Below are 24,117 nucleotides of genomic sequence, written 5' to 3'. Positions count from 1 at the left end.
TTACTTTTGTAATTTTACGCTCTTGCACTTTTAATTATATATATCTAATATTTTTATATTTTACTTTTTAATGTTTAAATTTTGTTTTAGTACTTCATATTTTTATATTTATAGTTTCCTATTTTCGACTTTTTATATTTTCTTTCGTATTTTGTATTTTATTTTTCTATACTAGAAAATTTATATATTAGTTTATGATTTTAAATTCCACACTTTCATCTTTTCAATTTTTTATTTCTATATTTTATATATTTTTGTACATTTTATACTTTTTATATTCATATTCCATCCTTTTTATATTTTACGCTTCCAATATTTATATTCTCTATTTTATATCTTTATATCATTACTCTTTTCATAATTTATATTTATAGTTTACATTTATATTTTTCAATTTTATATTTTTATATTTTCATTTGTCTACATTTATACTTTATATACTTATATTTTAATACTGAAATATTTTTTCTAAATTTTAAAATAAACTTATTAATGACTCGCTGCCCCTTTAAGAAAGCCCCGCCCACATTCTACAAGCCCCGCCCACTTCCCCCGCCACATTAATTACCTCATTAATTAATGCCTTAATTAATTCATTCATTTCTACCCAAATCTGCTTTATTACACCTCAACAAAAAAAGGGGGCGTGGCTTAGAAGGAGGAGGGGGGCGTGTCCACACCGATGACATCATCACTCCCGCGCCGATGACGTCACCAGGTAGGGCTGGGCCGGGATTGGCCGTTGCCGCTCCCCGCAGAGCAGCAGCCAATGGGGACGCACGAACAGCAGCGAGGGGCGGAGCTCCAGCGCCTGAGGGGAGGGGGCGGAGCCTGGGGTTAAAAGGCTGCGTGACCACACCCAGCTAAGCCCCGCCCCCTATTCTAATCAGGCCACACCTCCTCGAAGGCGGGGTCCCAGTCCTGTGACGTCACCACGTGGGTCACGGAGTCGTCCATGTAGGGGGCGAGGGAGCTGCGCACCAGTAAAAACCAGTACAAACCAGTATGGACCAGTACGGACCAGTATAAACCAGTATGGACCGGTATGGACCAGTATAGACCAGTATAAACCAGTATGGACCAGTAAAATCCAGTATGGACCAGTAAAAACCAGTATGGACCAGTATGGACCAGTACAAACCAGTATGGACCAGTTTTAGCTCCCAGTTCCATCCCAGTATAAACCAGTAACCCCAAATCCCATCCCAGTATAACCCAGTCCATCCCAGTCCCCTCTAAATCCCCTCCCAGTCCCTCCCAGTACAAACCAGTGACCCCAGCCCCCCTTTAACCCTTTCCCAGTCCCTCCCAGTCCATCCCAGTCCCTCCCAGTTTATCCCAGTCCCTCCCAGTCCATCCCAGTCCCTCCCAGTTCCATCCCAGTCCCATCCCAGTTCCATCCCAGTCCCTCCCAGTTTATCCCAGTCCCTCCCAGTCCATTCCAGTCCCTCCCAGTTCATTCCCAGTTCCATCCCAGTCCCTCCCAGTTTATCCCAGTCCATTCCAGTCCCTTCCAGTTTATCCCAGTCCCTCCCAGTATATCCCAGTCCCTCCCAGTCCATCCCAGTCCCTTCCCAGTTCCATCCCAGTCCCTCCCAGTTTATCCCAGTCCATCCCAGTCCCTCCCAGTCCATCCCAGTCTCTCCCAGTCCATCCCAGTCCCTCCCAGTTTATCCCAGTTTATCCCAGTTCCATCCCAGTCCCTCCCAGTATATCCCAGTCCATTCCAGTCCCTCCCAGTATATCCCAGTCCCTCCCAGTCCATTCCCAGTTTATCCCAGTCCATCCCAGTCCCTCCCAGTCCATTCCCAGTTTATCCCAGTCCATCCCAGTCCCTCCCAGTCCATTCCCAGTTTATCCCAGTATATCCCAGTTTATCCCAGCCCCACTCACCCCCCGAACGCCACCACGAGCCGCCGCAGCCGCCGCCCCTCCCCCGCGGGGAACTCTCCATGCAAAAAGAACCTTTTGTCCTCAAAAAAATCTGCGGGGGAGGGGCGGGACAGAAGGGGGCGTGGTCAGAGGCCGGGAGGCGGGGCTAAAAAAAAGGGGGGGAGGAGCCAAAACCGTTTGGATGGATCAGGAAAAGGCGGCCGGGTCGGAGCGTGGGGGAGGGGCTAAAGGGGAGTGGGAGGGGCTTAGGGGGTGGGGGCGGGGCACGCACCGGGCAGGGGGGGGATGGGCAGCCCCTCCCCCTCTTCCTCCTCCTCATCCTCCTCATCCTCGCTGTTCTCCTCGGTGGAGCCGCCAAAGGGATCGGTGCTGAAAGGGGGAAAAGGACACGCCCACTTGATGTAGGACACGCCCACTCGATGTAGGACACGCCCACTTCATGTAGGACACGCCCACTTGATGTAGGACACGCCTACTTTATGTACGACACGCCCACTTGATGTAGGACACGCCCCCTTGAGCCCTGACCACTCCCAGCCGATGATGGACACACCCACCTCATTAGGACGTGCCCATTTAAGGTGGGACCACGCCCACTTAGAGCGTGGCCACGCCCATTGATTGCATTCGGATGGATAGGTCAGGGTGGCCACGCCCACTTAATGTGTGGCCACGCCCACATCGGGTTGGGAGACGCCCACTTGAAGTGTGGCCACGCCCATTGAATGTATTGGGATGGACAGGTGAGGGTGGCCACGCCCATTAATGGGCGGCCACGCCCACTGCAGGGCAATATTTAATGTAATAATTATAGTAATACTCATTAAATATTTAATATTTATTAATACTTATTGAAAGTATTTAATACTTGCCATTAATTTATAATACATATTATAACAATATTCAATATATAATAATTATCATACTTCATAATTAAATGTAAGTTAAAATTGTAAACTGTAATGAATAATTTATATAAACTAGTGAGTTTTTAATTTACAACTCTGTAAATATTTAAAAATATATATAATATATGTAAAACACAAAAAATATATAAAAATATAAAAGTATATATTTATATAGAGTATAATTTTATTATATATCAAATTATACATATAAAGAAGAGAAACACTATGGGAAAATTTGTTATAAATAGCAATATTTAATAAATTATAAACTATACATCATTAACTTATATATATTTATATAAATATAATATATTTATATATATACTTTTATATAAATATATATCTATATTATACATAAAATATAAATATATATCTATATATATTTATATATATTTATATAAATATTATATATTTGCACTCCAATTTAAGCTGTGGCCACACCCACTCTACATGTGACCACTCCCACTTAATCTCTGACCACGCCCACCCCTGTTTGACCCCACCCCTTTATTCCAAACTCACTCCTCTGATTGGTCCTCGCTGTCACCTGACTCAGGGGGCGTGGCCGGCGCCGCAGGGGGCGGGGTCTCAGGTTTGTCCATCTGAGGAGGCCCCGCCCCCTTTTTACCTTTGGGGGAGGGGCGAGGAGGGGGCGGGGCCTCATCAGGCTCCTCCCCTTCACTGCCGGAGGAGGCGGAGCCATCCAGGAGGTACCTGGGGGTGGAGCCAATGTTTAACCACACCCATTTGTGGGTGTGGCTTCATTTAAGCCCCGCCCACGTGGGGGTGTAGCCAAAGGGGGCGTGGCTTATCCAGGTGTGGTTAAAAGGCTCCGAAATTCTCATTTTTCACCCAAATTTCACCAAATTTTGGGGGGTTTTTGGCTTTTTTCCCTTCCCACGTTTGCCCAAACCCCAAAACCCCCCAAAATCCCAAATTTTCACCCCAAAATCCTCGTTTTTCACCCTAAATCTCCATTTTTACCCAAAATTTCTATTTTTCATCCCAAATTTCACCCAATTTTTTACCCGAATTTCACCCAAGTATCTCCCAAATTTTACCCAATTTTCACCCAAAATTCTCCCAATTACCACCCAAACTTCACCCGATTTTCATCCAGTTCTCACCCAATTCTTCTCCCAAATTTTACCCAATTTTCAACCCAAAAATCCCCATTTTTCACCCAATTTTCACCCAAATTCTCACACAATTTTCACCCAAATTTTCAGCCAAATTTCCACCCAATTTTTCACCAAAAAATCCCCATTTTTTACCCAAATTTTCACCCAATTTTTACCCAATTTTCCCCCCAATTTTCACCCATTTTCTACCCAATTTTCCACCCAAAAATCCCCAATTTTAACCCAAATTTTCACCCAATTTTTACCCAATTTTCACCCATTTTCTACTCAATTTTCCACCCAAAAATCCCCATTTTTTACCCAAATTTTCACACAATTTTTACCCAATTTTCACCCATTTTCTACTCAATTTTCCACCCAAAAATCCCCATTTTTTACCCAAATTTTCCCCCAATTTTAACCCAATTTTCGCCCATTTTTCACCCAAATTTCCACCCAAAAATCCCCATTTTTTACCCAAATTTTCACCCAATTTTTACCCAATTTTCACCCATTTTCTACCCAATTTTCCACCCAAAAATCCCCATTTTTCACCCAAATTTTCACACAATTTTTACCCAATTTTCCCCCCAACTTTCACCCATTTTCCACCCAATTTTCCCCCCAAAAATCCCCATTTTTTACCCAAATTTTCACACAATTTTTACCCAATTTTCACCCATTTTCTACTCAATTTTCCACCCAAAAATCCCCATTTTTTACCCAAATTTTCCCCCAATTTTAACCCAATTTTCGCCCATTTTTCACCCAAATTTCCACCCAAAAATCCCCATTTTTTACCCAAATTTTCACCCAATTTTTACCCAATTTTCACCCATTTTCTACCCAATTTTCCACCCAAAAATCCCCATTTTTCACCCAAATTTTCACACAATTTTTACCCAATTTTCCCCCCAACTTTCACCCATTTTCTACCCAATTTTTCACCCAAAAATCCCCATTTTTTACCCAAATTTTCACACAATTTTTACCCAATTTTCGCCCATTTTTCACCCAAATTTTCCCTTTCTCCCCCCAAATTTTCACTCACGGCCCGCAGCTCAGCCTCCGGCCCCGTTTCTGGCACTCCCAGATCCACCTGGCGCCCACCACGACCCCGCCCTGCTGCCGCGCCCGCGCCGCCTTCGGGGTCCGGGGGAAGGCACACCTGGGACAGGTAAACCAAAAAATGGGCGTGGCTGCTTTAAAAAGGGGCGTGGCCACCAAAAAATTGGGTGTGGAGGGTCAAAAAATCTGGAAAAAACGGGCTAAAGATGGGCGTGGTCTTTAAAAGTGGGTGTGGTTTCATAAAATTTGACGTGGCCACACCATAAATGGGCGTGGTCACGCAAAAAAGATATAGAAGTCCAAAAATGGGCGTGGCCACACCATAAATGGGCAAAACCGTCCATAAATGGGCGTGGCTGCATAAAAAAGGGGTGTAGCCACACCATAAATGGATATAACTGCCCCAAAATGGGCGTGGCTGCCTTAAAAAGGGGCGTGGCCACAAAAAACTGGGTGCGGGGTCAAAAAAATTGGAAAAAACAAGCTAAAGATGGGCGTGGTCTTTAAAAATGGGCGTGGTCACGCAAAAAAGGATATAGAAGTCCAATAATGGGCGTGGCCACACCATAAATGGGCGTAGCTGCATAAAAAGGGGTGGAGCCACACCATAAATGGACATAACTGCCCAAAAATGGGCGTGGTTACCTCGAAATGGGCGTGGCCACGCCTAAAATTCACACAACCCACCGAAAATGGGGCGTGGCCATCTTGAAATGGGTGTGGTCTTCCAAAAAAAAAAAAAAAAAAAAAAAAAAAAAAGGGCGTGGCCATACCGAGAATGGAAATTACAATCCAAAAGTGGGCGTGGCCACCCCAAAAATGGGCGTGGCTCTCCCCAAAAATGGGCGTGGCCACACAAATGGAAATAACAGTTTGAAAACGGGCTGGGCCACACCATATATGGAAATAACATCCCAAAAGTGGGCGTGGCCACCCCCAAAGTGGGCGTGGCCACGCCCTAAATGGTCACCTACACCAGGTGTGTGCACTCAGGTGTCCAGTCCGGCCATCACTCTGCCATATATGGAAATAACCACCCCAAAGTGGGCGTGGCCACACCATATATGGAAATAACATAGCAAAAAAGGGCGTGGCCACCCCAAAGTGGGCGTGGCCACGCCCTAGATGGTCACCTACACCAGGTGTGTGCACTCAGGTGTCCAGTCCGGCCATTACTCCGCCATATATGGAAATAACCACTCCAAAGTGGGTGTGGCCACGCCATATATGGAAATAACATAGCAAAAAAGGGCGTGGCCACCCCAAAGTGGGCGTGGCCACGCCCTAGATGGTCACCTACACCAGGTGTGTGCACTCAGGTGTCCAGTCCGGCCGATACTCCGCCCCCATGGCCGTGGCCGCCGCCCTCAGGTGACCCCGCAGAGGGTTCTGGAAGCCGCTCAGCGCCAGCACCACCCCCCCCAAAATGGGACCCCCACCCACATTTGGGACCCCCGAATCTTTCTGGGGGGCTCCCGAATTTTTTGGGGGCGTTCCCGAATTTTTTGGGGGGTTTTCTGAACTTTTTTGAGAATTTCCTGGATATTTTTGGGCGCTTTCCATATTCTTTTGCTCGTTTCCTGAATTTTTTGGGGGGTTTTCCAAGTACTTTTGGAGCGTCCCTGAATTTTTCTGGGGTTTGTCCAAATTTTTTTGGGGGTGTCCCGAATTTTTCTGGTAAGTCCCTGAATTTTTTTGGGAGGTTCCTGAATTCTTTGGGGGGGTTTCCGAATTTTTTTGAGGGTTTTTTTGGGGGGATTTTTGGGGTATTTTGGGCTTTTTTTGGGGGGTCCCGTTGGCCGTGGCGGTGGGGGAGGGGAGGCGGCGCTTGGGGGGCTGTGGGGAGAGAAAAAAAAGGAGAGGAGGGGGTCAGAAAGGGAATTTTGGGGGGGTTCAGGTGTGATTTGGGGGTCCCCAGGTGAGATTTGGGGGTCCCCAGGTGGGATCTGGGGAGGTTTGGAGGGTCCCGGGTGAAATTTGGGGGTCCCAGTAGAGATTTTGGGGAGGTTTGGGGGTCTCAGATGGAGTTTGGGGGTCCCAAGGTGGAATTTTGGGGGCTCCACAGGTGAAATTTGGGGGGTCCCAGATGGATTTCGGGGGGTCCCAGGTGGGATCTGGGGTCCCTAGGTGGGATTTTGGGGAGGTTTGGAGGGTCCCAGGTGGGATTTGGGGTCCCCAGGTTGGATTTTGGGGAGGTTTGGAGGGTCCCAGGTGGGATTTGGGGGTTCCCAGGTGCATTTTGGGGTTCCCCAGGTGTTTTCGGGGTCCCCCAGATGTATTTTAGGGTGATTTTGGGGTGTCCCCAGGTGTATTTGGGCTCCCCCGGGTGCATTTTGGGGTTCCCCAGGTGTGCCCAGGTGTATTTGGGGTGTCCCCAGGTGTATTTGGGGTGTCCCAGGTGTATTTGGGGTCCCCCAGGTGTTTTCAGGGCTCCCCAGGTGTATTTTGGGGTGATTTTGGGGTGTCCCCAGGTGTATTCGGGCTCCCCCAGGTGCATTTTGGGGTTCCCCAGGTGTGCCCAGGTGTATTTGGGGTGTCCCCAGGTGTATTTGGGCTCCCCCAGGTGCATTTTGGGTTGTCCCAGGTGCATTTGGGGTGTCCCAGGTGTACCTGGGGTTCCCAGGTGTATTTTGGGGTTCCCCAGGTGTTTTCGGGGCTCCCCAGGTGTATTTGGGGTTCCCCAGGTGCATTTTGGGGTGTCCCAGGTGTGCCCAGGTGCATTTGGGGTCCCCCAGGTGTTTTCAGGGCTCCCCAGGTGTATTTTGGGGTGTCCCCAGGTGTATTTGGGGTTCCCCAGGTGTATTTTGGGGTGATTTTGGGGTGTCCCAGGTGTTTTCAGGGTCCCCCAGGTGTATTTTGCGGTGATTTTGGGGTGACCCCAGGTGCATTTTGGGGTGTCCCAGGTGTACCGGGGCTCCCTTACCTGTCCGCTGCCGTCCCTCTCCGTCTCCCCCAGAGCGGCCGCGGCGTAGCTGGGCCCGGGGGGGGGCTGGGCGGGGCCTGTGATGGGGGGGAGGGGCTTAATTTGGGATGGGGAGGGGCTTCGCTGGGCTGGGGGAGGGGCTGAAGGGGGCGTGGCCTCACCTGCGGCGGGGGAGGGGCGTCGGTAGAACAGCGCCCCGGGGGGGCGGCGGGGGCTCCCCTCCCCCTCCTCGCGCAGCGTGAACGCCCCCAGGCGGCGGACCTGGGGTCAAAGGTCACAGGGGTCACTCAAAGGTCACTCATTGGTCAGTGGTCACTCAGGGGTCAGGAGGGTGAGCGATTGGCCAGTGGTCACTCATTGGTCACTCATTGGTCAGTGGTCACTCATTGGTCACCCATTGGTCACTCAGGGGTCAGGAGGGTGAGTGGTCAGTGGTCACTCATTGGTCACTCAGGGGTCAGTGGTCACTAAAGGATCACTCACACAGTGGTCACTCATTGGCCACTCACACAGTGGTCACTCATTGGTCACCCATTGGTCACTCAGGGATCAGTGGTCACTCATTGGTCACTCACATAGTGGTCACTCAGTGGTCAGTGGTCACTCATTGGTCACCCATTGGTCACTCACACAGTGGTCACTCATTGGTCACTCACATAGTGGTCACTCAGTGGTCAGTGGTCACTCATTGGTCACCCATTGGTCACTCACACAGTGGTCACTCATTGGTCACTCACATAGTGGTCACTCAGTGGTCAGTGGTCACTCATTGGTCACCCATTGGTCACTCACACAGTGGTCACTCAGTGGTCACTAACACAGTGGTCACTCATTGGTCAGTGGTCACTCATTGGTCACCCATTGGTCACTCAGGGCTCAGTGGTCACTCAAGGATCACTCACACAGTGGTCACTCAGTGGTCACTCATTGGTCACTCACACAGTGGTCACTCATTGGTCACCCATTGGTCACTCACACAGTGGTCACTCATTGGTCAGTGGTCACTCATATATCACCCATTGGTCACTCAGGGGTCAGTGGTCACTCATTGGTCACTCACACAGTGGTCACTCATTGGTCAGTGGTCACTCAGCAGCCATTGTTCACTTATTGGTCACTCATTGGTCAGTGATCATTTGTTGGTCACTTACTGGTCACTGGTTGCTCAGGGTCTCTCATTGGTCATTGGTCACTCAGTGGTCAGTGGTCATTCGCTGGTCAGTTACTGCTCACTGGTCAGTCAGTGGTCACCCATTGGTCAGATTACTCACTGGTCACTCATTGGTCAGTGGTCACTCAGCGGTCACTCACTGGTCACTGGTCAGAGTGGTCACTCGGGTCAGTGGTCACTCAGCAGTCACTCAGGAGTCAGTGGTCAGTGAATGGTCAGTATGGTCAGTGGTCACTCATTGGTCAGTCATTGGTCAGTGGTCACTCAGCGGTCACTCACTGGTCACTCAGGGGTCAGTGGTCAGTGATTGGTCAGTGGTCACTCAGTGGTCAGTGATTGGTCAGTATGGTCAGTGGTCAGTCTCTGGTCAGTGGTCACTCAGTGGTCACTCATTGGTCACTCACCGGCGCCGGGGGCGGTTCCTCTCCCTCCTCGGGGGCAGTCAGTGGTCAGTGATTGGTCAGTGGTCACTCAGAGGTCAGTGATTGGTCAGTGGTCACTCGGAGGTCAGTGATTGGTCAGTGGTCACTCGGAGGTCAGTGATTGGTCAGTGGTCACTCAGTGGTCAGTGATTGGTCAGTGGTCACTCGGACGTCAGTGATTGGTCAGTGGTCACTCGGTGGTCAGTGATTGGTCAGTGGTCACTCAGTGGTGAGTGATTGGTCAGTGATTGGTCAGTGATTGGTCAGTGATTGGTCAGTGGTCACTCCCTGGTCACTCACCGGCGCCGGGGGCGGTTCCTCTCCCTCCTCGGGGGCAGCGAAGGCTCTGATGAACGCCAGGCCATACGGGCGGCTCTGGGGGCGGGGCCCACAGGTGAGACCGGACAGGTGAGACCTGACCCCGCCCCCAGGTGAGTCCTGGCCCCCTCAGGTGAGCTCCAGGTGTGCTCTGAACCCCCTCAGGTGAGTCCTGACCTCCCCCAGGTGAGTCCTGGCCCCCTCAGGTGAGCTCCAGGTGAGTCTTGACCCTCCCAGGTGTGTTCTGACCCCCCTCAGGTGTGCTCTGACCCCTCCAGGTGAGCTCTGACCCTCCCAGGTGAGCTCTGAACCCCCTCAGGTCAATTTTGACCCCACCCAGGTGAGTCTTGACCTCTCCAGGTGAGCTCTGACCCCACCCAGGTGAGCTCCAGGTGACCCCTGACCCCTCCCGGGTGTGTCCCCTCCCCCAGGTGTGTCCCCTCCCCCAGGTGTGTCCCCTCCCCCAGGTGTGCTCACCTGGCAGTAGGGCTGGCTCAGCACCACCTGCAGCCGGTCGTACCTGGCCGTGGGCGTGGCCGCGGTGGGCGTGGCCGGGCGTTTGACCAATGACTGGGGCCCAAAGAGCCGCACACGGCCTGGCCCCGCCCCCGCCCGGCTCTCACTGGGTGACATCAGAGCCGAGCTGGGGAGGAGCACCTGGGACAGGTGAGAGACAGGTGAGATAAGGGTGAGATATGGGCAGGTGAGACACGGACAGGTGAGATATGGACAGGTGAGATAAGGACAGGTGAGACATGGACAGGTGAGATGGGACAGGTGAGATATGGACAGGTGAGACATGGACAGGTGAGATGGGACAGGTGAGACATGGACAGGTGAGATGGGACAGGTGAGACATGGACAGGTGAGATATGGACAGGTGAGACATGGACAGGTGAGACATGGACAGGTGAGATATGGACAGGTGAGATGGGACAGGTGAGACATGGACAGGTGAGATGGGACAGGTGAGATATGGACAGGTGAGATATGGACAGGTGAGATGGGACAGGTGAGATACAGGTGACCCCCAGGTGAGGCTCAGGTGTCCCCAAATTCCCTAATTTTCACCGTTTCCCCCCAAATTTTCTCCAAATTTTCACCGATTTTCCCCAGATTTTCAGCACTTTCCCCCATTTTCCCACCCCCCAGGTGTGCCCAGGTGCCCCCAGGTCTCACCTGGAACTCTCCCCCGGCAGAGCAGCCCAGCAGCACCTCCACGAAGGCGGCGCCGTCGTTGCCGATGTGCAGCGAGTGGATGGGCCTGGTGTCGCCCAGCTGGGACCAGTAAGGACCAGTTCAAACCAGTAAACCCCCAGTGCCATCCCAGTAACTCCCAGGGCCATCGCAGTCCTTCCCAGTATAAACCAGTAACCCCAAATCCCCCCTCTAACCCTTTCCCAGTCCCTCCCAGTTTATCCCAGTACCCCTCAATCCCCTCCCAGTCTATCCCAGTCCATCCCAATCCCTCCCAGTATAAACCAGTAACCCCAAATCCCCCTTTAACCCTTTCCCAGTCCCTCCCAGTTTATCCCAGTCCATGCCAGTCCCACTCAATCCTTTGCCAGTCTCTCCCAGTATAAACCAGTAGCCCCAAATCCTCCTCTAACCCTTTCCCAGTCCCTCCCAGTTTATCCCAGTCCCTCCCATTGCCCCTCAATCCCCTCCCAGTATAAACCAGTAACCCCAAATCCCCCTCTAACCCTTTCCCAGTCCCTCCCAGTTTATCCCAGTGCCCCTCAATCCCCTCCCAGTCTATCCCAATCCCTCCCAGTATAAACCAGTAACCCCAAATCCCCCCTTAACCCTTTCCCAGTCCCTCCCAGTTTATCCCAGTCCCTCCCAGTTTATCCCAGTCCCACCTCCAGCACCACACTCAGCTGTTTCTCCCCCGCCGTCGCTCCCCTCCATTTCCCGCCATCGTCGGGCCTCAGCAGATTCTCCGCCGGGTGACGCTGCGGACGCACCGGAGCCTCAACAACGACCCCAAACCCGCGGAACCGGGACCGGAAACTCCTCCCGGTACCGGGACCTCCTCCCGCTCCCACCGAACCCCTCAGAACCCACCGGATCCGCGCTGGTCACCGACACCACCCGCGTGAACGGAATCTCCGCCATCGCCGCCTCCCTCCCCTCACGGCGCCACCGGAAGCCCCCTCAGAGCTCCACCGGAAGCTGCCTCACAGCTCCCTCATGGAGGAGACGCTCTGTCCAACACCCCCCCAACTCTATGGTTTCCCCGCAGTTATCCCGGAGTTTCTGCGCATGCGCGCGGAGCCACTCTACCCGGCTAGTCCTCCTCGCCTCTATGGTCACGTGAGGGCGTTTCCCGCTCTTTTCCAAGCGCGGGAAGCCGTGAGGGGAAAGGGGCGGAACGACGATAATTAAACCTCTGTGAGACTAATTACGCCTAATAAAACTTTAGGTAATTAATTAATTAAGATGTGGCGTTAATTAAGAGCGAGACGAGGCGGTTTTGGCGGTTTATTGACGCGGGGGGAGCCTCCCAGTGCTCCCAGTTCAGCCCAGTAAGCGGCCGTACTCGGCCAGGGCCGAGGATTTCTTCACCCCGTCCCAGATGCGAGCGGCGTAATGGAACCTGCAGAAACCAGTACGGACCAGTTTGGACCAGTATGGACCAGTATGGGTTAAGAAATGCCCTCCCAGTTCCCTCCCAGTTGGCCCCAAACCTCTTCCCAGTAGCTCCCAGTTGGTCTCAATCGTCTCCCAGTCCCTCCCAGTTTAAACCAGTGACCCCAAATCCGCCATTAACCCTTGCCCAGTCCCCACCAGTGCCCTCCCAGTTTATCCCAGTCCTCTCCCAGTATAAACCAGTAACCCCCAATCCTCCTTTAAACTCTTCCCACCTCCTCCCAGTCCCCTCCCAGTTCGTCCCAGTACAAACCAGTAACCCCAAATCCCCTCCCAGTTTATCCCAGCGTCCTCAAAACCCCTCCCAGTTTATCCCAGTACCCTCCCAGTCCCTCCCAGTATAAACCAGTGCCCCCAAACCCCCTCCCAGTCCCTCCCAGTTTAAACCAGTGACCCCAAATCCGCCATTAACCCTTGCCCAGTCCCCACCAGTGCCCTCCCAGTTTATCCCAGTCCTCTCCCAGTATAAACCAGTAACCCCCAATCCTCCTTTAACCTCTTCCCAGCTCCTCCCAGTTCATCCCAGTATAAACCAGTAACCCCAAATCCCCTCCCAGTTTATCCCAGCATCCTCAAAACCCCTCCCAGTTTATCCCAGTACCCTCCCAGTCCCTCCCAGTATAAACCAGTGCCCCCAAACCCCCTCCCAGTTTAAACCAGTGACCCCAAATCCGCCATTAACCCTTGCCCAGTGCCCTCCCAGTTCATCCCAGTCCCTCCCAGTTTAAACCAGTGACCCCAAATCCGCCATTAACCCTTGCCCAGTGCCCTCCCAGTTCATCCCAGTCCCTCCCAGTTTAAACCAGTGACCCCAAATCCGCCATTAACCCTTGCCCAGTGCCCTCCCAGTTCATCCCAGTCCGTCCCAGTCTCACCAGTTCCTCTCGGTCAGCAGGCTGTGCGATAACTGGGAGCGCGCGGCCGCCAGGACCCGACCCCTGAGCCGGGCCAGGAGCCCCCCGAGCCCCCCCCGGCCGCGGAACGGGGGCAGGGCGGGGAACAGCGCCCCTCCCCCACCTGGGAGAGAGAGATTTGTACTGGTTTGTACTGGTTTGTACTGGTTTGTACTGGTTTGTACTGGTTTGTACTGGTTATAATGGGTTATACTGGTTTATACTGGGCCAGGAGCCCCCCGAGCCCCCCCCGGCCCTGGAAGGGGGGCAGGGCGGGGAACAGCGCCCCTCCCCCACCTGTGGGTGAGATTTGTACTGGTTTGTACTGGTTTGTACTGGTTTGTATTGGTTATAATGGGTTATAATGGGTTATACTGGGCCAGGAGCCCCCCGAGCCCCCCCCGGCCGCAGAACGGGGGCAGGGCGGGGAACAGCGCCCCTCCCCCACCTGGGAGAGAGATTTATACTGGTTTGTACTGGTTTGTACTGGTTTGTACTGGTTTGTACTGGTTTGAGCGATTTTTAATGGTTTTTAATGGTTTATACTGGTTAATACTGGTTTATAATGGTTTGTACTGGTCTATACTGGTTTATAGTGTTTTATACTGGTTTATAATGATCTATACTGGTTTACAATGGTTTATAATGGTTTATACAAGTCCCCACTGGTTTGTACTGGTTTATACTGGTTTATACTGGTTTATAATGGTTTATACAAGTCCCCACTGGTTTGTACTGGTTTATACTGGTTTACAATGGTTTATACTCGTCTATACTGGTCCATACTGGTTTATCTTGGTCCGTACTGGTTTATACTGGTACATACTGGTCTATACTGGTTTACAGTGTTTTATACTGGTTTATAATGATGTATACTGGTTTATAGCGGTCCATACTGGTTTATAATGATCTGTACTGGTTTATAGTGGTCTATACTGGTTTATACTGGTTTATAATGGTTTATACAAGTCCCCACTGGTTTGTACTGGTTTATACTGGTTTATAATGGTTTATAATGGTTTATACAAGTCCCCACTGGTTTGTACTGGTTTATACTGGTTTATAATGGTTTATACAAGTCCCCACTGGTTTGTACTGGTTTATACTGGTTTATACTGGTTTATACTGGTTTATACTGGTTTATAATGGTTTATACAAGTCCCCACTGGTTTGTACTGGTTTATACTGGTTTATACTGGTTTATACTGGTTTATACTGGTTTATACTGGTTTATACAAGTCCCCACTGGTTTGTACTGGTTTATACTGGTTTACAATGGTTTATAATGGTTTATACTCGTCTGTACTGGTCCATACTGGTTTATCTTGGCCCGTACTGGTTTATACTGGTACATACTGGTCTATACTGGTTTACACTGGTTTACAATGATTTATACTGGTTTATACTGGTTTATACTGGTACATACTGGTGTATACTGGTTTATACTGGTCTATACTGGTTTATAATGACCTGTACTGGTTTACACTGGTCTATACTGGTTTATACTGGTTTCTACTGGTCCATACTGGTCCATACTGGTCCATACTGGTCCATACTGGTCCATACTGGTCCATACTGGTCTCACCTCGGGGCAGGGCGTCCTCGGGCTCCTCCTCCAGGGGGGGCAGCAGGAACAGATTGACCTCGGGCTCGGGGGGGGCACCGGGGGGGGCACCGGGCAGCAGCTCCCGCATGGACAGCGAGCCTGGGGGGCACCCAAAGGGGCAAGATTCACCCCAAAATTCACCCCAAAATTCACCCCAAAACGGGCAAGATTCACCCCAAAATTCACCCCAAAATGGGCAAGATTCACCCCAAAATTCACCCCAAAACAGGCAAAATTCACCCCAAAATTCACCCAAATTCACCCCAAAATCAGCCTAAAATTCACCCCAAAATTCACCCCAAAATTCACCCCAAAACGGGCAAAATTCACCCCAAAATTCACCCAAATTCACCCCAAAATCAGCCTAAAATTCACCCCAAAACGGGCAAAATTCACCCCAAAATTCACCCCAAAACGGGCAAAATTCACCCCCAAATTCACCCAAATATCAGCCTAAAATTCACCACAAAACGGGCAAAATTCACCCCAAAATTCACCCCAAATTCAGCCTAAAATTCACCCCAAAATGGGCAAAATTCACCCAAAAATTCACCCCAAAACGGGCAAAATTCACCCCCAAATTCACCCCAAAATCAGCCTAAAATTCACCCCAAAATTCACCCCAAAATGGGCAAAACTCACCCCAAAATTCACCCAAATTCACCCCCAAATCAGCCTAAAATTCACCCCAAAATGGGCAAAATTCACCCCCAAATCCCCCCAATTCACCCCAAATCCCCCCAAACTCCACCTGGGACCCCCCAAAATCCACCTGGGACCCCCAAATTTTCCCAAATCCCCCCAAAATTCCCCCAAAATCCCTGAAAATCCACCTCAAATCCCCCCAAAATCCCCCCCAAATCCCCCCAATTCACCCCAAATCCCCCCAAAATCCACCTGGGACCCCCCAAAATCCACCTGGGACCCCCAAATTTTCCCCAATCCCCCCAAAATTCCCCCCCAAATCCCACCTGGGAGCCCCCAAACCCCCTGAAAATCCACCTCAAATCCCCCCAAAATCCCCCCAAACCCCCTGAATTCACCCCAAATCCCCCCAAACTCCACTCGGGACCCCCCAAACTCCACCTGGGACCCCCCAAACTCCACCTGGGACGCCCAAATTTTCCCAAAATCCCCCCAAAATTCCCCCCAAATCCCACCTGGGACCCCCCAAAAATCCCTGAAAATCCTCCTGAAATCCCCCCAAAATCCCCCCAAATTCACCCCAAATTCCACCTGGGACCCCCCAAACTCCACCTGGGACCCCCCAAAATCCACGTGGGACCCCCAAATTTCCCAAACCCCCCCAAGTCACCCCGATATTTGAGGCGGGAGTGCGCCATCAGGCGGCCGAGCACGCGCTGCATCTGCCCCAGGCGGCGCGGGGAGAAACACTCGGGGGCAGCGCGGGTTTGCACGAAAACTGCGGGCAACAAAGGGTTAATGGCACACCCTGGCACACCTGGGCACACCTGGGCACGGCCGGGCATGGCTGGAGGGCGAAAATCGGGCGAAAATCGGTGAAAATTTGAGGAAAATCGGTGAAAATTTGAGGAAAATCGGATGAAAAATGGGGATTTTATGGGGATTTTTTAGGGAGGATTTTATGTCAAGGACCTAGAAATTAATTAGCCATTAATTGATGATCGATAATTAATTAATCGCTCAGACAGGTGTGGGTCAAGACCCATAAAATCAAATTTTAGGGGAATTTTTGGGGGGAATTTTGTGGTAATTTTTGGCGAAAATTTCAAGCTCAGGATCTCTACATTAATTACCCATTAATTAATTATCTATAATTAATAAATCCCTCATCCAGGTGTGGGTCAAGACCCATAAAATCAAATTTTAGGGGAATTTTTGGGGGGAATTTTGTGGTAATTTTTGCCGAAAATTTCAAGCTCAGGATCTCTACATTAATTACCCATTAATTAATTATCTATAATTAATAAATCCCTCATCCAGGTGTGGGTCAAGACCCATAAGATCAAATTTTAGGGGAATTTTTGGGGGGAATTTTGTGGGAATTTCAGGGGAATTTTTGGCGAGAATTTTAAGGTCAGGATCCCTACATTAATTACCCATAAATTAATGATCGATAATTAATTAATCACTCACCCAGGCGTGGATCAGGACCCATAAAATCAAATTTTCGGGGAATTTTTGGGGCAATTTTGGGAGAATTTTGGCGGAATTTTGTGGGGATTTTTTGGGAGGATTTTTTGCTAAGGATCGAGACGTGAATTACCCATAAATTAATGAACTCTAATTAATTAATTGCTCACCCAGGTGTGGATTAACACCCATAAAATCAAATTTTAGGGGAATTTTTGGGGGAATTTTGGGAGAAATTTGGCGGAATTTTGTGGGGATTTTTTGGGAGGATTTTTTGCTAAGGATCGAGACGTGAATTACCCATAAATTAATGAACTCTAATTAATTAATTGCTCACCCAGGTGTGGATCAGAACCCATAAAATCAAATTTTAGGGGAATTTTTGGGGCAATTTTGGGAGAATTTCGGCGGAATTTTGTGGGAATTTTTTGGGAGGATTTTTTGCTAAGGATCTAGGCGTGATTTACCCATAAATTAATGAACTCTAATTAATTAATTGCTCACCCAGGTGCGGGTAATACTCCGAGGGCTCCTCGGGCCCGGCCCCGCTCGAGTCGTGGCTCGGGGACGGCGTCGGCGGCTTCACCATCTCGGCCGTCTGCAGGAACCTGCGGCAATTAACGGGGCAATTAATGGGGCTCGGGGTAATTAATGCGGCTTGGGGTAATTAATGGGGTTTGGGGCAGTTATGGGGTGGTTTGGGGCAGTTATGGGTAATTTTCTGTCATTTTCGTGTCATTTTTGGGTCATTTTGAGATCATTTTGGGGTCACTTTTCTGTCATTTTTTAGGTCACTTTTAGGTCAATTTTGGGGTCATTTTTGTATCATTTTTGGCCATTTTTGGGGTAATTTTGGGGTCACTTTTCTGTCATTTTTGGCCATTTTTTGAGTCACTTTTCTGTCATTTTTTGGCTCATTTTCAGGTAATTTTGGGGTAATTTTGGGGTCATTTCCAGGTAATCTTCCAAACATTTTGAGACCACGTTTTGTGTCATTTTTGGGTCATTTTTTGGGTCATTTTGTGCCATTTTTGTGCCGTTTTCCCTCACCTGTAGAGCCCCAGGTCAGTGAACCAATCCTGCACCAGCAGCACCACGTGGCACACGGTGAACAGGAAGGCGGCGATCTGCAGCGACTGCGTTTGCATAAATTAGCATAAATCAGCATAACCCCCACCTCCTCGTCAGCACAACCAACCCCTCATTAGCATAATTAACCCCTCATTAGCATAATTAACCCCTCCTTTACCTGGGTCTCCACGTAGGCGTGGGGCAGCGCGAACTCGGGCGGAAGCTTCCGGTCGTTGTTGATCAGGTGATCCAGGTGGGCGGGGCTTAGGATGGGCTGGGGGCGTGGCCAAGAGGGGTTGGGCTCACTGAGGCCACGCCCACGTGGTTTGGGTGGGCGGGGCTTGGGATGGGTCGGTTAGGCCACGCCCACATCGCCAAATATGGTAATGAGGGGGTGGGGAAAGGGTTAATGGGGGGGGTGGGGTGATGAGGTTAATTGGGGTGATTACGGTAATTGGAGTAATTACGGTAATTGGGATAATTATGATAATTCGGGTACGTTAATCGGAGAAATTACAGTGGTTGAGGTGATTAAAACTGGGCTAATTATGGTACTTAATTAAATCCTTAAATCAACACCAATTATGGTATAAATAAAGGTAATTAACCACTATTAAAGCGCTTTTCATATAATCAATAATATCTATAAACTAATTAGAGTTAATCAAGAGCAATTAAGGTACTTTCAAGCTACTTTTGGGCTAATTAACCCTATTATTCAACCTACTAAAGTTAATTAAGCACAACTACGTTACTTTTTGCATAATTATTAATTAGTAATTATTATTAATTATTATTAATTATTAATAATAATTAGTTTTTAGTAACTAACACTATCAACCAACTAATTAAAACGAATGAACTGCAAATAAGGTACTTTCAATTAGTACTAATTAGTAATATTAACTCAATAATTAAACTTAATTAAACTAAATTAATCAATATTTAGACTAACTTTCGGACTAATAATCAACATTTACAATCCTATTAATGCTAATTAACAGCGCTTAAAGCCAGATAACAATCTATTACAGACAAGCAAAAGGCAAACAAGGGCAACTCAGGTTAATTAATGTTAATTAGCATTAATTAGCGTTAATTACCTGTGTGTCCAAGAACAGGACGCGCTCCTGGGTGATGAACAGGTCGATGCCCCCGGTCTGGGCCCCGCCCCTCTCGCGCAGCTCCGGCGGCTGCGGCCGGAACACGAAGGATCTGAAAACCAGTATGGACCAGTATGGACCGGTATAGACCAGTATGGACCAGTATGGACCAGTATGGACCAGTATGGACCAGTATGGACCGGTATGGACCAGTAAAAGCAGAAAAAACCCGGAATAAATCCCATTTTTTGCCCATTTTAGAGCCTGAAATCCACTCCCGGATCATCCCAATCCCAGTATAAACCAGTACGGACCAGTATGGACGACTATAAACCAGTGTAAACCAGTATGGACCAGTATAAACCCATCCCAGTCCATCCCAGTAACCCCTAAAGCCCTCCCAGTCCCTCCCAGTATAAACCAGTAACCCCAAATCCCCTTTAGCCCTTTCCCAGCCCCTCCCAGTTTATCCCAGTTTGATCCCAGTCCCTCCCAGTCCCTCCCAGTATAAACCAGTAACCCCAAATCCCCCTTTAACTCTTTCCCAGCCCCTCCCAGTTTATCCCAGTTTGATCCCAACCCCTCCCAGTCCATCCCAGTTCCCTCCCAGTATAAACCAGTAACCCCAAATCCCCCTTTAACATTTCCCCAGTACAAACCAGTATATCCCAGCACATCCCAATCCCCTCCCAGTCCCTCCCAGTCCAAACCAGTAACCCCAAATCCCCCTTTAACCGTTTCCCAGTCCCTCCCAGTTTATCCCATTTGATCCCAACCCCTCCCAGTCCATCCCAGTTCCCCCCAATCCTCTCCCAGTCCCTCCCAGTATAAACCAGTAGCCCCAAATCCCCCTTTAACCCTTTCCCAGTCCCTCCCAGTTTATCCCAGTCCCTCCCATTGCCCCTCAATCCCCTCCCAGTACAAACCAGTAACCCCAAATCCCCCTTTAACCCTTTCCCAGTCCCTCCCAGTTTATGCCAATCCTCTCCCGGTCCCTCCCAGTATGAACCAGTACATCCCAGTCCATCCCAGTACCGCGGGTCCTCCTCGGGCTGGTTCCCGGCCAGCAGCGACATCACCGTGGATTTGCCGGTGCCCTGCAGCCCCAGCGCTCCCACCACCAGCACGTCCGTCTGCTCCAGCAGGAACTGGGACGGACTGGGAGTCACTGGGAGGGGCCTGGACACGCCCCCGGCCACGCCCACCCCGCCAAACCCCGCCTCCAGCAAATCCAGTGTGAACTGGGAGGCGCTGGTAGGGTCCCAAGCCACGCCCACTGCAGTAAACCCCACCCCCAGCCCATACTGGGAGTTATTGGGTTGTTCCCAAGCCACGCCCACCACACCAAACCCCGCCTCTACCCCATACTGGGAGTTATTGGGTTGTTCCCAAGCCACGCCCATCATACTAAACCCCACCCCCAGCCCATACTGGGAGTTATTGGGTTGTTCCCAAGCCACGCCCACCACAATAAACCCCGCCCCCAGCCCATATTGGGAGCTATTGGGTTGTTCCCAAGCCACGCCCACTGCACTAAAGCCCACCCCCAGCCCATACTGGGAGTTACTGGCTTGTTCCCAAGCCACGCCCACCGCACTAAACCCCGCCCCCAGCCCATGCTGGGAGTTATTGGGTTGTTCCCAAGCCACGCCCACCGCACTAAACCCCGCCCCCAGCCCATGCTGGGAGTTATTGGGTTGTTCCCAAGCCACGCCCACCGCACTAAACCCCGCCCCCAGCCCATGCTGGGAGTAATTGGGTTGTTCCCAAGCCACGCCCACCACAATAAACCCCGCCCCCAGCCCATATTGGGAGCTATTGGGTTGTTCCCAAGCCACGCCCACTGCACTAAACCCCACCCCCAGCCCATACTGGGAGTTACTGGCTTGTTCCCAAGCCACGCCCACCGCACTAAACCCCGCCCCCCAACCCATACCAGGAACAACAGGGAGGGTCCGGGCCCCGCCCCCTCCACACAGCCACACCCACAGCAAATACTGGGCGTCACCAAGAGGGTCCTGGCCCCGCCCCCTTGAAGCCCCGCCCACCCCTGTTTTAGCCCCGCCCACCTCAAGGGCGCTGTCGCACCAGTTCATTTGCTCGTCCACCAGTTTGATGCTGCTTTTCATCTTCTCGGGCGCCGCCAGCCGGGCCTGGGCCTGGGCAGCTGGGGGAGGAGCCAAGGGGGGACACGCCCACTTGGGGACACGCCCACCAGGCAAAAAAAAAACCGCCCGCTTTTTTGTAATTTGCATAAAGCTGGCCACACCCATTAAAAACTCTGAACGCTTTAGCGCCGCAAGTGAATTGAAATTTGGGGTTGGCCATGCCCACAAGGACCACACCCAAAATTGGCCACGCCCACAGACCAAACCACGCCCCTTTTAGCTAATTAATCCCATTGACTCTCAATCTTTGGCCCCGCCCACAAACTGGCCACACCCCAATAACCACACCCAGTCATGGCCACACCTCCAAGCCAAACCACGCCCATCTTGTCTGCCCAATAATCTTGAGCCTCATTCTGTAGCCCCGCCCAGAACCTGAAGCCGGCCCCTTTTGTCCACCCAATCTCCGTTAGTTTCATCCTTTAGCCCCGCCCACCGTGACCACACCCACAACCACACCTCCAATTGGCCATGCCCCCTAAATCTCCGCCTCTTTCCACACCTAATCCAATCAATTTAGCCCCGCCCACTCAATGAACTCTGCCCACTTTAGCTCCTCCCACACCCCACCTCAGAGCACACCCCTTTAAGCCCCGCCCACTCACGGTCCAGCGCGGCGGGCGGGGCCAAGCCCCGGCTGTGCAGTTGATAGACAGGTTGGGTGGGGCGTGGCCCCTCCCTCTCGGTGGGTGGGGCTTGCTGTGGCCCCTCCCCTGGTGCTGCCGAGGCTCCGCCCCCTCCCCGACCCTCCTCCCCCCGTGCTTTCATCAGCACGATGGGCGGGGCCGGCGCGGGAGGGGGCGGGGCTTGTGCTGGCCCCGCCTTGGGGGCGGCCGGAGGCAGCTGCTGCTGGGTAAAAATAGAAAATGACGTCATGGGGCGTGGCTACAACAGGTGGGAGGGGCCACAGCCACTTGTAGGTGTAGCCACACCCCCTTGGATAGTGGCCACGCCCACCAGGCTCACCCGTTCTGCAGGGGGCTTGGCCAGGATGATTGGCGTCTTCTGTAGGGTCCCTGCTGGCTCCTCCCCCAGCTCCTGTGGGCAGGGCAAGGTCTGTTAGGCCACACCCACCATGGTCACAATCAGCCACGCCCACTCATGTGTAGCCACGCCCCCTGTCCTGCCTCTCATTGTTCTTTATAGGACTGTAGGCCACGCCTACTGTGTCACACCCGTCAGTCACGCCCGACTTCCAGCCCCACCCCATTCATGTCCTGTCAATCATTCCTAAGACACGCCCCTCTGTCCAGTGTTGTCAATCATTTTCAAGCCCTGCCCTCTCCATAATTCCCACCCCTTGCAGCTGCTGTCAATCAACCACAAACTCCACCCCACACAAGTGTCAATCAATTCTAATTCCTGCTCCTACAGATCTGTTGTCAGTCAACCCCAAGCCCCGCCCCATTCCCACACAACTGCTGTCACTCATACCCAAGCCCCGCCCTACTCCCCACAGAGCTGCTGTCAATCATTTTCAAGCCCCGCCTCACTTACACAGCCGCTGTCAATCAACCCCAAACCTGCCCCACTCCCCACAGAGCTGCTGTCAATCATTACCAAGCCCCGCCCCACTCCTCACACAACCGCTGTCAATCATCCCCAAGCCCCACCCCCTTAGCCCCGCCCACCCTCCTCTCTCCGCCTCCCTCCGGTTCCTTCTCCCGGTTCCAGCAGCGGCGCCGCGCGCCGGGGGCGGGGCTCTGCCCGGAGTCCGACATGGCGGCGGCACCGGGGCGGCTCCGGGCCCCGAGCGGCTCCCGGGGACGGTCTGGAGGGTCCTGAGGGGCTCCCGGAGCGTCTTGAGGGGATTCCGGAGGATCTTGAGGGGCTCCCAGTGGGTCTTGAAGCGTCCCGGAGGGTCCTGAGGGAGTCCCAGAGGGTCCTGAGGGGGACCCGGGGAGGTTCGAGAGGATCCCGGATGCTCCTGAGGGAGTCCCGGGGGTCTTGAGGGGGTCCCGGGAGGTTTCTGAGGGTCCTGAGGGACTCCCGTAGGGTCTTGAGGGGATCCCGGAGAGTCTTGAGGGGTGCCGGGGATTCCTGAGGGGGTCCCGGAGAGGATCCCGGGGGTACCGGAGGCTCCTGAGGGGGTCCCGGGGAGGCTTTTGGAGGTCCCGGAGGTTGCTGAGGGGGTCCCGGGGAGGTTCCGGAGGCTCCTGAGGGGGTCCCGGCGAGGCCCCGCGCGGCTGTCAGGGAGGTTTTTGGGGTTCCCGGGAGGGTTTTATAGGTCCCGGGGAGGTTTTAGGGGTCCCCGGGAAGGTTTTAATGGACGCGGGGAGATTTTTGGGGTCCCCGGGAAGGTTTTAGGGGTCCCGGGGAGGTTTTAGGGGCTCCCGGAGCCCCTGAGGGCTCCTGACGCCGCTTCCGGTTCCGTTCCCGCTGCTCCCGCCCGCGCGCGCGGCCTGAGGGGAAAGGGGGCGTGGCCTGTAGGAGATGACTGTGCGCATGCGCGGAGCCGTGGAGGACGTAAAAAAAAAAACCTCAAAAAAACCCCGAAAACCCAAAAAATCGCCCCCCAAAATTCCCTCAAAAATCCCAAAATTTCACTTTAAAAACCGCCCAAAATCCCAAAATTTCTTTTTAAAACCCCCCCCAGAATTCCCATAAAAATGCCCAAAATTTCCCTTTAAAAAACCCCCAAAATTTCTAAAAGAAACCCGAAAAGTGGCCAAATCGATCGTTTAA

The 24,117-nt window shown here is 51.6% G+C and overlaps 2 protein-coding genes across 7 annotated transcripts; both read right to left on the bottom strand.

Moving 5' to 3' along the window:
* Window positions 1-595: 595 nt before the first annotated feature.
* On the bottom strand, window positions 596-12,091 carry XRCC1 (X-ray repair cross complementing 1). The gene is made up of 15 exons (XM_058823112.1): window positions 12,088-12,091; window positions 11,892-11,980; window positions 11,687-11,779; window positions 11,004-11,102; window positions 10,302-10,481; window positions 9,807-9,881; window positions 8,075-8,174; window positions 7,914-7,990; window positions 6,291-6,826; window positions 4,974-5,090; window positions 3,324-3,515; window positions 2,165-2,262; window positions 1,894-1,984; window positions 898-973; window positions 596-811 (listed from the first exon to the last, which is right to left on the bottom strand). The coding sequence occupies exons 1-15, from the start codon at window positions 12,089-12,091 to the stop codon at window positions 692-694; spliced, it is 1,947 nt and encodes a 648-aa protein (XP_058679095.1). The 3' UTR covers window positions 596-691.
* A 187-nt stretch (window positions 12,092-12,278) lies between these two features.
* On the bottom strand, window positions 12,279-23,799 carry SMG9 (SMG9 nonsense mediated mRNA decay factor). Of its 6 annotated transcripts, none has more exons than XM_058823137.1 (13): window positions 23,064-23,799; window positions 22,399-22,470; window positions 22,038-22,281; window positions 21,334-21,431; window positions 20,300-20,412; window positions 19,265-19,376; window positions 18,340-18,435; window positions 18,141-18,226; window positions 17,595-17,698; window positions 16,291-16,467; window positions 14,955-15,074; window positions 13,352-13,493; window positions 12,279-12,423 (listed from the first exon to the last, which is right to left on the bottom strand). In XM_058823137.1, the coding sequence occupies exons 1-13, from the start codon at window positions 23,151-23,153 to the stop codon at window positions 12,345-12,347; spliced, it is 1,533 nt and encodes a 510-aa protein (XP_058679120.1). In that variant the 5' UTR covers window positions 23,154-23,799; the 3' UTR covers window positions 12,279-12,344. The 6 variants fall into 6 exon arrangements, with proteins under 6 accessions (XP_058679120.1, XP_058679125.1, XP_058679121.1 ...); XM_058823142.1 differs by having other exon boundaries at window positions 16,291-16,398; XM_058823138.1 differs by having other exon boundaries at window positions 22,038-22,278.
* Window positions 23,800-24,117: the final 318 nt, after the last annotated feature.

Source organism: Ammospiza caudacuta, chromosome 38, assembly GCF_027887145.1.
Source record: "Ammospiza caudacuta isolate bAmmCau1 chromosome 38, bAmmCau1.pri, whole genome shotgun sequence".
Taxonomy (NCBI): domain Eukaryota; kingdom Metazoa; phylum Chordata; class Aves; order Passeriformes; family Passerellidae; genus Ammospiza; species Ammospiza caudacuta.
Note: the sequence above shows the minus strand (reverse complement) of the source record. Positions and strands in the feature narration are given on the sequence as shown.

Coding starts and splice junctions, on each gene's coding strand:
- XRCC1 (XM_058823112.1), bottom strand. Junction 5,091..6,290: donor CCTGAGTGCACACACCTGGT/GTAGGTGACCAT, acceptor TACCTGTCCCAG/GTGTGCCTTCCCCCGGACCC. Junction 812..897: donor GGGACCCCGCCTTCGAGGAG/GTGTGGCCTGAT, acceptor CCCTCCCCTCAG/GCGCTGGAGCTCCGCCCCTC.
- SMG9 (XM_058823137.1), bottom strand. CDS start 23,153: ATGTCGGACTCCGGGCAGAGCCCCGCCCCCGGCGCGCGGCGCCGCTGC. Junction 19,377..20,299: donor CAGCCCGAGGAGGACCCGCG/GTACTGGGATGG, acceptor ACTGGTTTTCAG/ATCCTTCGTGTTCCGGCCGC. Junction 13,494..14,954: donor CGAGGACGCCCTGCCCCGAG/GTGAGACCAGTA, acceptor TCTCTCTCCCAG/GTGGGGGAGGGGCGCTGTTC.